Below are 16,065 nucleotides of genomic sequence, written 5' to 3'. Positions count from 1 at the left end.
CCTCAGAATTGAGTAATATTTATTGATGAGGTATTTAGCATACTGCATTGTACCGTACTATTCTATACTATTTTACAATATATAATACTTTACTATAATCCCCCCCAAAAAACATAAAAAAAAGAAATATAATCCTATCAACCTCTGGTGAACCCAGCATGGTGCAAGTGCACTGTATCGTTGGCCATCCCCTCGCAGTAAGGAAAGGAGTGCATGGGTGTAGTCTCTGCTCTGCAAATAAAACTGCTCATGTGAAGCTGACAGTTTCAGTGATTACGGCTGTGGTTTGGGGATTTCACACATTCTGTTCTAGTAATAACTGCTCAATAGACTTCATCCTGTCGGACGGGTTGAGCCGGACGCTATCGATTACAAAATCGGCCTTCTTGGCCAACACATGTGTGTTTCATTCATGCATCTACAAGGTAGTTGTTACCACGGAGATCCTGTTGTTGGGTGTGTTGTCATGAGTATCTGAAAGTGTGACCCTAAATGGCTGCGTAGTAAGGTTTATAACTTTAGTAAAGAACTTTTTAGCAAAAAAAAGATGTTACTTTTAGCCCACACGTTTCACATTAATAATGATAACAAAGCCTGCAAGCCAGTTTTCTCTCTCAATTAATAAAAGAAACCGTGAAGCGAGAGACTTGTTTAAAAGGTAAAGGTTGACCCATGGCAGCTTTACCTTCAAATAAGCTGAATGTGCTTGGAGTCAGAGAGAGGGAATTAATCTGCAGAGATAAGGCTGTAGGGTGGATCCAGGCAATGGGGGACGTTTCCTTTATATGTCACACTATTGAAAGTTCACACAACCACCCCTTAGACACCAGCCTACAGTCAGGTTAGTTTATACATATTGAGGGAGGCGGATGTGGTTAGCTCATGGGTGGATGGAGTGCTCGGGGGAAGTGTTTTTTTTCACGTTGAGCTCTGCGCGGTCACCTTTGCGTTGATCTGTATTTATGAATCCCTCTCCTGCAGAAACGGGTACAAGAAACGGGTAGGAGGAGACGTGAAGTACGCTAAGGGAGACGGGTAGAAAAGTGGAGGTTAAATACATGTTGTTAGGTAGGTGGAGTAGCAGGTGTGGTCTTTCTGCCTCCCGAGTTTATGGGACTCCATTAAGGGAAATTGCCTATAAAGGTTGTATTGACTGTCGCCTCATTGATTGCGACATTGTGTCTTGCCTCAGAGAGTGGTCATTAGAGTCTAAGTTAGAATCTGTCTATAGTGCCAAGTTCTCTACCACCATACTCTCATCACTAAACCGGACCGTTTACCGGCTCAATCTCCCAGTGCCTTGGATGTGTGCCAGGTTGTCTGGTTACACAACGTTATAGCGCTGTTTGTGTGTGTGTGTGTGTGTGTGTGTGTGTGTGTGTGTGTGTGTGTGTGTGTGTGTGTGTGTGTGTGTGTGCGTGCATGTGCTTGTTTGTCTGCGATTGCGTGTTCGTTTGTGGGTGCAAATGTGTATGTGAGGATGTGGGTGCTGTGCATGTGTGCGTGTGTGTGTGTGGTTTAATGTAAGGCTGTAAGGCCCTACATGTCACCATATTGATACAGTGCTGATGCATAAATGAAGAGCATTGCTATCAGACAAACAAACGAAGCCCTCTCCTTGTTGGATGTGTGGTCTCTCCCCTCTCCCCAGACCACGGACCTGTTTGCAATGATCGAGAGGATGCAGGTAGCGTAAGTTGTGACGTCCCCTGCCCTGTGCCTAGCGTGCCCCCCCTGCCCCCCCCCCCCCCCGCCCCGCTACGCAGCCAACCTCCCTCCGACCACTGCTGCCTCACACACCGTCTCTCTCAGCGTTCAGTCTCTCTGTTGCTTCGCTGTGTTCTTTCAATTTAACTGCTTTTTTATGTATTGTATTTTCCGTTTTATTTCTACAACCGTTATTTTATTTATTTTTTCTGTAATCGCTATCTTAACGTCTGACGCCGCACAGCCTTTTGTTTTAATTTCACAGATTAAATTATTTTTCTAGTTTCTAGTTACATACATGTTGGAGATTGAGTTCATAGTTGAACCTCCACATTATGGATTTGACTTTCGAGAACTGCTTTAGTAATGTGTCGTCACCTCTGAAACAAACTGTACAAGGGTGTTTGCCCAGCAAAGAGCTCGTTTTGTCCGGTCGTCACACCAAAAATAATCATGCTACATCGGCCATGGCCGATGTAGCATGATTATTTTTGGTCTGACGACCTGACAAAACATCATTATCCATGAAAAGGGAATGGGTATTCACTTTGCTGCAGTAGGTGTTGAGAGTGTTGAAAATGAGGACTTGCTTTTGAACCAAACTAAGTGATCCTTTTCGAAGAGAAACACGTGAAAGGAGCCTTTTCACCGTAATCAACAGCTGATCAATGCAGGGTCACCCGACTTGTGTGCTCGGCAGCCCCATGCCCCTGAATGGAGAGGAGCCATAATGGATGTTATGAGCTATAGGAGACTATAGCTGTTTACTCTGATAAGACTCTATTGAGTTGCTGGTTCCATGCACCATTTGCTTTCCAAGGTCCCCTGGCCAGTCATCACAACATGTGTTGCGTTGTATAAAAGAGGGATGGGTGGATCCTTGGTGCTTTATTTTACAACGTTAAACCCAGTTGTGTTGAATTTATTTAATGTTGTCGAACTGCAGTGGCAAAAGCGGTCATTTTATAAACAGTATGGCAAATATATTCACCGTGAATTTAGTTGTTCCAAAATCGGGAAGCAGTTTCAATCTTCCGGGGGTGAAAATGGAAAGTGATCAGACCATAAAAAAAAAAAAGAATAATTGAACCCCAATTTAACTCCAAGCACCATCAGAACCAATCAGAACCAAGCCGATATTTCCAAACATACGCTTATTTGAATATGCATGTAATTATTAAGGACAGGGGATGGTGAGTCCATCGCCTTCCCTTCACGATGAGTTCAAAGCGAGCTTGTTTGTGGGCTGGAGGCAGATGAAAGGGGGATGGTAAACATATGGGGACTCAATTAACCTAACATTGGGTTGAACATGGAGAGACGAGGAGATGAGGTTTTAGTATGCAAGAGACCAACCTCGACTGGGATTTCTCTTAGAGCCATAATCACTCATTTTTAAGTGTGTAAGTGTGTGGCCTTACTTTTATTAATCTTTGGAGTAATATATAATAGGTGTGCACATAAACACACTTCCAGTGTTCCAGTGTCCGAATTGGCTTTTGTGTTTGTTTTTGTTTATGGTGCCTCATGCAAGGGGATCAATCACGACTTTGTTGCCTGTCAGCCGATATTAACTTTTTAATAACCGTTTAGAAACCCCTAGTTAGCCCTGTTGGCTTTTAAAAATAAACTCAAGGCCGTTTGACACCTTTTCCTATTGCCAACCACATCCTGTTCTGCTCTAGCCTCTTCTAACTCTTATTCTAACGCACGACACACAAATGCACACACTCACGTACACTCACTCACTCACTCACTCATTCGTCGATCACATTCATTACCTGCTTTCTTAATTCCCTCATGCCTAAATATTTACAAAAGCATTCATCTTCCTTGTTTATTCCGTCTACTTAAAGCTGCTTGTTGCTTCAAATTGTTGTTTATGACTTCATATCACTCAGTGTCACGGCAGGAGAGGTTTATTTACTGACCGCCAAACCCTAACACAAACCTGTGTGTTCATGTGTAGATTAAGCTGTCTCTCAGACTTCCACCTCTTTCTTCTCTCTCTCTCTCTCTCGTTCCCGCTCTCTCTCCACAGGCTAGCAGGATGGACGAGCAACGTTGCACCCTCCCTCCCCCCCTCAAAGTGAGTTCTGATGTCCCCCTCCTCCCCTCTATCGTCCTGTGGACCCACAGCCCCGGTCATGAGCTGTGAAACGGTCCCGTCTTAGAGCCCAGCCTTATCTGCTGTCAGGCAGGCTTCAGGAGGCTAGCCGGCTGAACGGGGGAACTCAACAGGACCTGAACCACTTCTTGATCCTCACACATCCCGTCCACCATTGACCAATGAAGGCTCTTCAAACTGAGTCTAACAGCGAGCAAACGGAAACCCTTCAGCAGGGATTGGGGTTCTTAAAACCTCCAAAGGAACAGACGCTATTGTCTTTGTTCAGGTGCGATCAGAATGAGATTCTCTTGCTAGTCCAGATTGGGTGGATTCACACCTACATTTGTGTGTGTGTGTGGATAGTCGCTATCCAGGTGCACTGGTGTGAGTAGGGCTTCTACCATGTGTTGTTTCCAGCGTTGAAAGGACCCATTTGAATAGCCTTCGGTTACTGGCATGGGTGATGCATTATGATGGCATTAAGGCCACATTCAATTCTGATGAATATTAAAATTCATGGAATAATTGACCAAAATGCTAATGATTCAGATGGCTTTAGGCACGGTAGTTCCACAACAACACAATGATTAATTTCAGTGCGACTTCATCATCTCACTCAATGTTTGAGTTTATGAACTTTGCGCGATGCAACGTATTTCTGCACGGACGGCTAGTTGTCACCCATCAGGCTCCCTGTAGTCGCATTAAACAGCGAGGGCAAGTGGCCATAGCCTCCCACCAGCGTCTGTCAGGTCCGGCCTCCTTGTTGGCTACCCACGGACCCCTGTGCTGTGTGTTACCGATGACAAGCTCAGAAGAGGACTGCCAGTCTTGTTATGACCAGCTTGCCCCTTGTCCTGATAGTAGCAATAGGTATTGCATGGTTTGATTGCTAACATGGTTAGTCCTTTTGTTTTTTATTTATTTATTTATTTGCTGATTTGTTGATTGTTTCCACAGACGGAGGAGGACTACATACCATACCCCAGTGTCCATGAGGTGCACACTCTCAGACCAACTCACATGGCACACGTGCACGGAACAATTGTTCAGTTTAACAGCAGCAGCAGCATTGTCAGGAAAAGGGAAATAGACGTGAACTACAAGGTCAAGTTATGCACTCGCTAAACAAGTTTTAAAGTCGGTTCCTCTTAACACTGGGTGACTGCGTCAGGCGTCAGTATCCTGGCTCTCTGGACAACCGGACAGCTGCAGTGACACAGCGTTCCTCCTCCCTAGACTTTGGATTTCCAAGTCAAATGAGATGTTAGCACAGGATCAATTGTCGGAGGTCTAGGAGGAGTGATCCTTCAGGAGGTAATCTGCCGCAGCAGCAGCAGGACAGAGAGGATGTCAGTGGAGGTAGATCTCATACGATCGATATTAACCATATTTATGGTCGATATAAATACTATTCACCGTCAGACTTGAGAGGATGAGGATAAGTAGCTGACAATGTAAACAAGAGTATGTATTGTGCTATTATTCGATCTGATCTTTCCCATCTTCTTGTTCCTGGGGTCGTGGACAGGTCCTGGGTCGTACGAGCCCCTTCCCCCTTATCCTGCTGCCCCAGTTTGGGGGCTACTGGATCGAGGGGACCAATCACGAGCCCCGGATCCCCCCGGACACAGAGCAGCCCCTGCCTGCCACCCCCACCGGGGCGGGTGGCGCCGGGGCAGGGGGGTCCAACATCAAGCTGGAGACCAACAGCCTGGCTAAGACCTACAGGAAACAGTTCATGGGCAAGGTGAGGGGAAGCCTGGCTCCACCCGGGTAGAACAACACTACGGTACCTTATTCAATGAATGGGACTTTATTTACTGCTTGGTGCAATAAAAACAAAGTGCTATGCCCATAGTATACACAAAAAAGATACTGTGTAATGATAATTACTGTAACTAATAATATGGAGAGAGTAGGCTGGTACAAGAAACGGGAACAGTAGGTCTCTAGACTGTTGACTACGTTGGGACAGTAGACGGATCCGATATCAGTTGTATCACATGTGAGCAAACTAGGCTCTAGGCATTGATGAAGATGGCTAAACAACAGTGTAAAGGCAGTAGGGTGTGGTCTACGTGCGGCACAGCAAGCTGCAGACTAACACAGTAGACCAATCACTTGGGAAAGGACACTGTAATATATCGTGTGTACCACAGTGTCCTCAATATGTAGGCCTTGTGAAGCCAGCAAGACTTGATCTTGTGGGGACCTTGATGAGTGAAGGTCCATCTGTGTCCTGTCTCCCCAGGAACACTTTAACTACTACACCATGGACGCCGTCCTGGGACAGCTGGTGTTCTCCCTGAAGTATGACGTCATCGGGGACCAGGAGCACCTGAGGCTGATGCTCAGGTTGGGTGCTACCCTCAGTTATCTTTGTCTGCATAACCCTCCCGCTTATTTGTCTTGTCTCACTCAATGTCTCTCTCTCAATGTCTCTCTCTCTCTCTCTCTCGCTCTCGTTCTCGCTCTCTCTCGCTCTCTCTCGCTCTCTCTCTCTCTCTCTCTCTCTCTCTCTCTCTCTCTCTCTCTCTCTCTCTCTCTCTCTCTCTCTCTCTCTCTCTCTCTCTCTCTCTCTCTCTCTCTCTCTATTGCACCCACTGTTAGGTGTTTATCTCTCTTTGTTTGTATATCTCTGTATCTATCTTTGTATTATGCTTTACGTCTCCCTCGAACATTCTCTTTACCCCATTTTACTTTTCTCTCACTTACTTTCCTCTTTTCAAGTCGCTTACTCTCTTACTCTCTATCGCTCTATCTCTCTATCTCTCCATCTCTATCTCCATCATTTCACTCTTCCCTCTCTCTCTGTCTCTGTCTCTGTCTCTGTCTCTGTCTCTCTCTCTCTCTCTCTCTCTCTCTCTCTCTCTCTCTCTCTCTCTCTCTCTCTCTCTCTCTCTCTCTCTCTGTCTCTCTCTCTCTCTGTCTCTGTCTCTCTCTCTCTCTCTCTCTCTCTCTCTCTCTCTCTCTCTCTCTCTCTCTCTCTCTCTCTCTCTCTCTCTCTCTCTCTCTCTCTCTCTCTCTCTCTCTCTCTCTCTCTCTCTCTCTCTCTCTCTCTCTATCACCTCTGTAGTGGCAGACTAACAGCCCTTCAGAGGCGTCTCCATTGTTCACATATTTGACCGCAGCTGACGAACGGGCTGCTGGTTAATCGTGTGTCTGTGAACAGGGTGTGTGTGTGTGTGTGTGTGTGTGTGTGTGTGTGTGTGTGTGTGTGTGTGTGTGTGTGTGTGTGTGTGTGTGTGTGTGTGTGTGTGTGTGTGTGTGTGTGTGTGTGTGTGTGTGTGATCTCTATCACAGGGCGAGAGGTACTTTAAGCAATATTCCTGTGTGTTCTCCCTACACACATTCACACCCATGTTCCCCCTGTTTCAACCTCCCGAGAGAGAGAGAGAGAGAGAGAGAGAGAGAGAGAGAGAGAGAGAGAGAGAGAGAGAGAGAGAGAGAGAGAGAGAGAGAGAGAGAGAGAGAGAGAGAGAGAGAGAGAGAGAGAGAGAGATGCCTCTCCTCGATGCCTCATATAGCCTGTGAATAAATGTTAGTACCCTACCAGCTGCACTCTAGATTTTAATAGCCGTTTTGCCACCTTGTTGATAGATGTAATGGAGTGGGTAGGTGTCTGTGGTTAGCCTGCCAGCAGGTTACTGCTCCCTTCTCCGCTCACATGATAATTGTGAAATAGAAAGAGCAATGGACTAAAATCTGTACTTTGCTATTTGTTGTGGTTTACAAAACCGTCATTGTCGGTTGTGAAGGGACAAAATGCAGAGAGAAGCACAGCTTGGAGTTGGGTTGGGTCTGGTCAATACAGGATGTAGTATGTACCTTACTACATCCTGTTTCGTTATGAAACTCACGCTTCACAGATGGCCTGGGAAGAGGGTGGTGCGCAACCTCCACCCCTGTGTTTATTGTTATGTATTGAGCGTAGCTAATGGGGTGTGATGCTAGTGCCTGGATCCCGTGAGCCAGCCCACGTTTAGCTGGAAAGAGATTGATGAGAGGTAGCATCACATGCGGGTCCGGGGTCATTTGGGAGGTGAAATAAGCTTTTTATTTGCTTATTACAATAAAAGCGTGAATGTGGCTGGTCTCAAAAGAGTGTGACATCAGCGCGTTTCCATTAACCTTTAGAAGGACAAAAAACTTTTGGTGTTGTTATGTGGCTCTTTGTGGATAACAGGGTCTATGTGTGGGCCTAGGTTTGAAGTCCAATCTTATTGTCAGAGGAGTCCCAAAGAAAACACGAGAATCATAGATGGAATAACATTCGATTCTGTTTTCAGGACCAAGTTCAAAACCCACCACGACGTCATCCCTATCTCCTGCCTGACCGAGTTCCCCAACGTGGTTCAGATGGCCAAGGTAAGAGGGGACATCCACACCCCTGCAGCTTCCCCGCACGTCCTCTCTCCATCGCTGTAACGTAACCCTTCTCTCCCCTCCTCTTCCCCCAGCTTGTTTGTGAGGAGGTGAATGTGGATCGATTCTACCCGGTTCTGTACCCGAAGGTAAGATAAGACTCTTTTTGCTTTATTGATCTCCTACGGGAAGTGTGGTGCCACAGCAGCCGGTACGGCACAGCAGTAGAATAAACAAAAGAGAAAGAGATAAGCAAAATAGACAAGGCAACAACAGATATACAGAAAATATGTGTCTATAGCAGTGGCGTAACTATCGGTAAGCAGGGTATGCGGGTGCGTACGGGCCCGGGCCAAACGGGGGCCCCAAAAAAAATCGCTCCACACCCCCCCCCCCCCCCCCGTCAACAATCCCCCCCCCCCCCCCCCACCCCCACCCCCCCCAGCAATCGTTCCGAAGGCCCCCCCCCCCCCCCCCCCGTTAACAATCGCTCCGAACCCCCCCCCCCCCCCCCGTCAACAATCGCTCCGAACCCCCCCCGTCCCCCGTCCCCCGTCCCCTCAACAATCGTAACGGGGGGGGGGGGGGCCCGCCTTGAACATCCTGCATACGGGCCCGTCGTTGCCTTGTTACGCCACTGGTCTATAGAATTGTAGATGATAAAGAGGATAAATAGAAAGATTGTTGCTAGTTTGATTGGGATGGGTCAGATGGTAGTAAGGTGATCATCTTCAGTCACTCTCATCAATACTCAGTGACATCAATCCAGCCATGATTGTGCATATTTAAATATATCTGCATTACATCAGCATCTATACCTCATACATCTCCCTCTCTTTTCACCTCCAACATGGCGTGCCCAAGGCTTTCTGATCCAGGCCATAAATCAACTGCTTTCTTTATTCTAACTCTGTTCCCAGGCCTCCAGACTCATCGTCACGTTTGACGAGCACGTTATCAGCAACAACTTCAAGTTCGGCGTGGTCTATCAGAAGTTCAGCCAGGTGAGTGGGACTTTTCACCAGCTCCTTTAATCTTTCCTTGCCGAGCTGTCGTCGCAGTTGTTGTTCACTTTCAAAGTAAAATATCAGTTTCTGTTGTTTTTATTGCTAACAACCCTGACAGACCACCGAAGAAGAACTGTTTGGGAACATGGATGAAAGTCCTGCCTTTGTGGAGTTCCTGGAGTTTCTGGGCCAGAAGATTGAGCTCCATGATTTCAAAGGGTAACCTTAAAACTTGTTTTCCCTCTCCCTTTGGAGCCTGCGTTAATTGGCCCTCTGCTATTCTCTACCAGCAACTTCCTAGATCATGCATCAAACTCCAGGCAGCTTGTTTGTTCATCCCCCTTGCTGTAAAGGAATGAGGCCACCAGGGCTTCTGTCATGCCACTAGCTTGCTCGCTATTTTTTTTTTAGTTAGTGCCATGCTCTCTGTAGTCACCGTTGACATTGTCATGAACGTACATAGGTGCCCTTGTCTATCCCATAATGACGGATAAAAGCTCTGGAGTGCTTTAGCAGCCTCGCTCTCTCGCCGCACACGGGGACGCAGGGCCGTAGCACCAAATCCTGGGCCCCTATACTGTAGGTACTGATGGGCCCCCCTGCGCCAGGTTGTTGGCGCGGGGGGGGGGGGGGGGGGGGACTGGCCGGACGAAAAAAAAAATATGGCAGAGGGGACAAAGGGGACAGTTGTGGGGGGGCCCAAGGCAGAGGGGGGGTCATGGGCCCCCCCTCTGCCTTGGGCCCCCCCACAACTGTCCCCTTTGTCCCCGCAGTCCAACGGCCCTGCGGGGACGGCTTCCCGAACCGTATCTCTCTCCTCTCCGCCTCTCTTCTCTCGTCTTCTCTTCCCGCCATCCTCTCGAGTCGCCCCTCTTCTCTGTGCGTCCCCTCTCTCCTCGTCAGTACTCCCTTCTTCCTCATGTCTTTCATTTTACTTACCTCTTTCACGTTCTTCCCTGTTCCCTCTTCTCCTCATCTCCTCTTTGCTATGTGGGGGACATTCCCGCTCCTCTGTTCTGCTCTCTTTATTTCTCACCCTTATCTATTTAATGTTCTCTTATCTCCTCTTCGCCTATTCCTCTTCCCGCCTACCTCCGTCCCCTGTGTCCCCATATCTCTCCTCCGCTCTCGTCGTTCATTCGGTCATCGTTTCACGCCTCTCTCCTCGCCCTTCTTTCCTGGTTCCTCATCCCAGGTTCCGTGGTGGTCTGGACGTCACCCACGGGCAGACAGGGACCGAGTCGTATTACACTAACTTCCACAACAAGGAGATCATGTTCCATGTTTCCACCAAGCTGCCCTACACAGAGGGAGACTCACAACAGGTACCTCAACTTCTTACGTTACGTTTTAACTCGGGTGCAACATTTGAATGTGAACTGATCCATCGCTGGACTGCTGGACATGTTTTCAGCATTGGAACTCTAATATAACCAAGCACTTATGTGATCATTCAGTATATCTAACTAATAGAGGATCGCTGTGCATGCTCATGATCCCCTTTGTCTCATAATGAGGAACAAAGTAGTGCAGGGAAGAAAAGGAGAATGGCTGCACGAGGAGCAAGATCGAACAGAGGGATTGTTGTAGCGCAAATGGCGGTCACACTTTGGCAGCAGTAGCAGCATGATTAACACCAGGTAGGATACTATAGTGGGTAGGGTATGACTGACACTCCCAAATGTCCACAGTGTATGTTGAAATCCATCTGCAAGATGTCTTTGCCCCTACCTGCTCCTAACACACATGTATCTGCAATTTCGATGCACTACCGGAAAAGTTTGTGTGGGTGTGTGTGTGTGTTTGTGTGTTGTGTGTGTGGGTGTGTAAAAGCGTGAGGCTTATGCAATGATAAGCATGCCGGTTTATAGGCGACACAAAGGCTCAGCTGTCCCATTTTCCATTTTGTACTAAACTCCCAAGTGAGTTGACTTCCCATTTCAAGTTCTGATATTGGTGCAGAGAACAGAATCTAGTGTTTTTTCACCAATGAGCTGCTGTTTAATGAACTCCGTCTGGTATCCCATTTATTGATAACAAAACAGCTGGTGCAGTTGAAATCTACAGGCTGAAACCAAAAGCTTAGCGTAATACAAACATGAAAGCTCCGATTATTTTTTTTCTAATGCCCTCCTTGCTGCTCTAGTCTACTATAGAGACAAGTCTACTCTCTCTGATTCAATCTGCAAGGTCTTTTTACTAGTTTTGTGTTCTTTTGAGCCTTTTCTAAGGCTTACTTCGGTGAGATGATTCAGAGTTACCTCATCTTCCTCTCGGGCCGAGGCGGACAGTTGACAGCCGAGCTTTGGAAGAGAAGGCCACTCAGACCTTTCGAAATACGTATGACCAAAAATCCTAATGTCAAAGAGCCAGGGGCGTCTTAGTCACATCCTCCATCATCGGAGCAAAAGATGAAATTCAGAAATACTCTCGTGACCTGACGTTATGGGATTACTGTTATGATACAAGGATGAATATGAATATGATTTGAATCTGCTGTTGCAATATTATTGTGATGATGTCGAATATTATGATATCAATGAATATGACATGCAGAACAGCGAGGCAAATTAGTGATGCAAAATGAGGCGTAAAATAACATTACAATATGTGAGAAGTCACCCATAACCACAGCCCCACCGTGTCTCCGGAGTGAGTTCCAGTCATGGCAGGTGCGGTGCTTCATGGGAAGACCCCCGACCGTGCGTGATGGCTGTGTAATTAGCGGTCCATCTGCAGGTCGCGGTGGGGGTAAAGTAGCACATAGTGAAACCGGGGAACCCCACGCTGCTCCTGAATACCTGCTGTCAACCAACCCGAAACAGTAACACTTCTCCCGGTGTGACCTCCCTCACACTGCTTTTACACACAGTGCTTTTCTATAAATCTTTTAAAACCTTACCGTTGCTACCACTAGCTTAATATACTTATATTAAAGCTTCAGCTTTGGCAACCCTTGGGCTTTTTTTATGATCGTTGCTTGTTGCTTGTTTGAAATGCAGAGAGCATGTTCAGTCCAAGGCCAATTTGTGTTGATGAAGAGAATGTGCGTTGAAAGTATGTGTCCCCCCTTTTGCTGAATAGCTCGTTACATTTGACGTTTCATTTTCAATGTTGCTTTGATTCTGTTATATTTTCTGATATCCGTGCCTTAAGGGACAATATCTTTGGAAGCTTGCCGGGTTTTACAGAAGACGATTCTTCTAACAAGCATCATGGCCCGCCGGACATGAGTGGCTATAAAGTAATCCAGTAATATATGGCTATCGAGTTATCCCGGCATCTTTGGCTATAAAGCGATTGCGCATCAGGCAGCCAAACAGAACTGTCCATAAATCTGCAGTATAAATATTTGAGGCAATGCTGAATTATTACATAATACTAATGTCTGATTTAACAGTTATTGGTATTTCCCGTTCAATGTTGAATGTGCTAAAAACAAAAGTTCCTGAACTGGATAATCTTTATTGATTTGTGTTTCTGTTATGTCTATGTATATTTCTCCCGGGCTTGGTCCAAACAGCAAAAAAACGAAAGTGCATCGTCTTTCTCTGGCATGTTTCGTCTTTATCACTGTGAATCTGTTGTCTGAATCTCCCCAATGAATCCCGCATCCAATAACCTCCTTCGAAGTGAGTAAGGTCTCAGGGGGTTTAGGAGATGAAACAACAGTAAAGGATGCTTCTCTGCCCTTTATGTGGGACACTATTATCTATTCTCCACGCCCTGGCTCCTAATCGCTTTTGAAGCCTGTAATTGGATTGTTTCCTTCCTTCCTTCTTTTTTCTCGTTTCCTTTTTTGTTTTTCAAATAGTATACAAACATACAGCCACACATTGACAATACAAAAAACGTTTGCAGTACATTAGACGTCCCTAAATGGAGGGATAGGTTAGCCTTTACAACAGTAGAATGTTATTTTATAACACTAGTATAGTGAGAGCAGAGATACCATGCAGACGATCATTGCATCATGTGGAATGGAAGATTCATCATGGAGTCGATGAAAGGTTGCCATATCTTTATAAAAACAAGTTGAATCGTGTTCTTTAGTGAGTGGGTAATTTTTTCCAGAGGAATGCAGTTGTTTACTTATGACAGCCACAATCCAACTGGTAATGGGAGATCTAACTTCCACTTCATTGCAATACATGTTTGGCATTGGCCACTGAGATTTCTGTTAGCTTGAAAAAATAACTATGTGATGAAATAACTAAGATTAGAATTTGTGCATTCGCCCAAAAGGCATAGCTCAGGGTCCATTGGATTAGTAACTCTGTGAATTGTGGATATAGCATCACAGACCCCCCACCTGAAACCTTGTAGTTAACTATACTGCCAAGAGGCATGAAGGAAAGTTCTGTCTTCCAGATCACATCTAAAACATCAGGGGAGAAACTGGGGCTGAACAATGTAGCTTGGAGGGGGTGAAATAAATCCGGTGCTAAAGTTAACCTCAATCAATCTATATCTTGAGTTCAGAGTACATGTTTCACCCTTGCTACCTTAATCCATCCCCAGTTTTGGGTGTATCTCTATACCTAAGTCCCTCTCCAAAGTCCCTCTCCCACCTATGTCTAGATTTGTCCGGTTCAAAGGTTAACAGAAAGACTAACAGGGCTTCATAAACCTTATTGGTGGTTTCATACGGTTGACCATCATGGAAAATAACTGCAATGGGTGACATCTCATGTAGGTTCCCCCTGTCCTTGACGATTAACCCTTATATTACTTCTTAACTGTAGATATTTATAAAGTTGTTGTCACGTAGTTGATATTTCTGCTTTAATTGCTTGACGGACATACAATTCCCATCCATAAAACAATGTGCGATGCAAGTGATACCCTTTTGAGGCCAATAGACACTCAAAGTGTCTATTCTAGAACAAGATAGGGACACAAATTTTCCCAGAGGGGAGTTTTGGGTGTCAATATCGCCAAAACACGTGACAAATGAAAGGGTTATGCATAATAGTTCTGATTCACTTTCCATCCACTATCCATCCACTGTAACAGACTTAAGGTTAAGCCTTCATAAGTTATTCAGCTCATTATGCACCAAGACACCCAGGTACTTAAGCCCGTTGGCCATTTTACAGGGAAAATTGTTTTGAGTGGGGTCAAAGATAAATACAAGCAGAGGTAGTAATTCACTCTTGTCATGGTTAATCTTATGACCAGAAATTGAGCTGTAAAAGTTCAACATATCTAGCAAATGGACGTGAGAGCATTTAACATTGGTTGAAAAAAGAAGAATGACGTCTGCAAAAAGTGATATTTTGTGTATGAGAAGTTTGGTTTCACAGCGGCATATATTAAGGTCTATTTGATGGCCTCAGCCAGAGGTTCGAGGGTGAGTGTAAAGAGCGCTGGAGTTAGTGGGCATACCTGTCTGTGGCCTTTAAAGATGGGGAAATAGTCTGAAGTAATCCTATAAACCAGGATCCTAGCCTTGGGGGATACATACAAATATTTTATTTTTCTACAAATTGACTATCAAAACCCCATTTTTGGAGAACCCTAAAGAGATAAGTATATTCTGGTCGGTCTCAAGGCTTTGGAGGGAACTGAGGCAGAGTGCAATGCTGGGTAGGTCATTTCTTCGCAAAATGGATAATATAAAAAAATCAACTGAGGTTATTAGTTATTAGAGAGTCTGTTAATTATAAACCCAGTTTGGTTCAGAATTGACAAAACTGGGAAGATATGTCTCCAACATCCTGGAGATCATCTTAGTTGTTAGTTTATAATCTGTATTCACAAGGGAGATTGGCCAATAGGAGGCACCCTTCAGTGGGGCTTTCCCTGGTTGGTGAATAGGCCTGAGAGAATGATCCAGGGAATCGTTTTTCTTCCCTGGCTAATTTGAGGATTTCCATTAAGGGGGGAATTAAAAGATCTTGAAATTCTTTATAAAAGTCAAGAGGGAAATCATCTTCTCCGGGAGATTTATTTGAGGTTAACAATTTAACAGCTTCAGTTAATTCAGATATTGAATAAGGGTGTTTCCGTCCTTGTTAGATAAACATGGTAGATTAAGTGGGGAAAGGAAGTAATCAACTGCTGACCTGTCACCACTTGGCTGAGCAGTACAAACAATAATATGTTTTAAAAGCATAAATCATTACCGTGGGGTTGTTTGAGATTCTGCCGTCGCTGACTTCAATTCTTCAATTCAATTAACTGTCCTCGTGCTTTCTTGTTTTCAACTGCCATGCCAACACTTTACTAGCTGTTTATCCTCGCTCATAGTATCTTTGTTTAGACCTTGTGAATTTCTCTGTTTGGTATTTATCCAAGTTATTATATTCATCTTTTTTGTTTACCAATGTTCTATCGTCTTTACTTGGTTTCATCTGATATGATTTTAAAGCGTTTGAATTTCAGCGCAATATTTATCTCTCAATCCTTTCGTGTAGAAAATTATGGGTCCCCTTGAACAGGCCTTGAGTGAATCCAAGGGAGATTGGCCAATAGGAGGCACCCTTCAGATGGGCTTTCCCTGGTTTGTGAATAGGCCTGAGAGAATGAATCAAAGAAAAATAAGCTATGCGGAGTGTCTTTTTGTTAGTTTAAGAAAACTTTACTAATTAAGGAGAGAAAGTCTGGTTGCTTCAGGAGCAAAGGGTTAAAGCTCTGTCTATTGGATGCTTTTATCTTATTTGGCATGGAAATAGAAAGAACCAAGGGGGATTTATCGCTCAATAACAGAGAAGGATATCGCAGGTCCAAACCTCGTTGACACTGATTGTTGGATAATAATACCATGAGGGTGTGAATGAAAGAGTAGTCCCTGTCTCCTGGCCATAACCACCATCCAACCTCTGTCAAGTTGTAGTCCTTCATGAAATAATTTGTTAACTTTGATCCCTT

The 16,065-nt window shown here is 45.2% G+C and overlaps 1 protein-coding gene across 11 annotated transcripts in view; it reads left to right on the top strand.

The window, feature by feature from the left end:
• Positions 1-16,065, top strand: part of rap1gapb (RAP1 GTPase activating protein b) — a 107,130-nt gene that overhangs the window by 75,761 nt on the left and 15,304 nt on the right. For 9 of the 11 annotated variants that reach the window (XM_030374585.1, XM_030374578.1, XM_030374576.1 and 6 more), the window contains 9 exons: positions 3,749-3,796; positions 4,778-4,816; positions 5,349-5,567; positions 6,072-6,175; positions 8,110-8,188; positions 8,281-8,334; positions 9,106-9,189; positions 9,311-9,411; positions 10,388-10,517. In XM_030374585.1, coding sequence (XP_030230445.1) covers positions 3,758-3,796; positions 4,778-4,816; positions 5,349-5,567; positions 6,072-6,175; positions 8,110-8,188; positions 8,281-8,334; positions 9,106-9,189; positions 9,311-9,411; positions 10,388-10,517 — 849 coding nt within the window. In that variant the 5' untranslated portion in view covers positions 3,749-3,757. Of the gene's footprint in view, positions 1-1,651; positions 1,688-3,748; positions 3,797-4,777; positions 4,817-5,348; positions 5,568-6,071; positions 6,176-8,109; positions 8,189-8,280; positions 8,335-9,105; positions 9,190-9,310; positions 9,412-10,387; positions 10,518-16,065 lie in introns of all 11 variants that reach the window. The other 2 variants (XM_030374579.1, XM_030374583.1) reach the window with 1 other exon arrangement.

Source organism: Gadus morhua, chromosome 13 (genome assembly GCF_902167405.1).
Source record: "Gadus morhua chromosome 13, gadMor3.0, whole genome shotgun sequence".
NCBI lineage: Eukaryota > Metazoa > Chordata > Actinopteri > Gadiformes > Gadidae > Gadus > Gadus morhua.
This window is presented reverse-complemented; position numbering and strand designations above follow the sequence as displayed.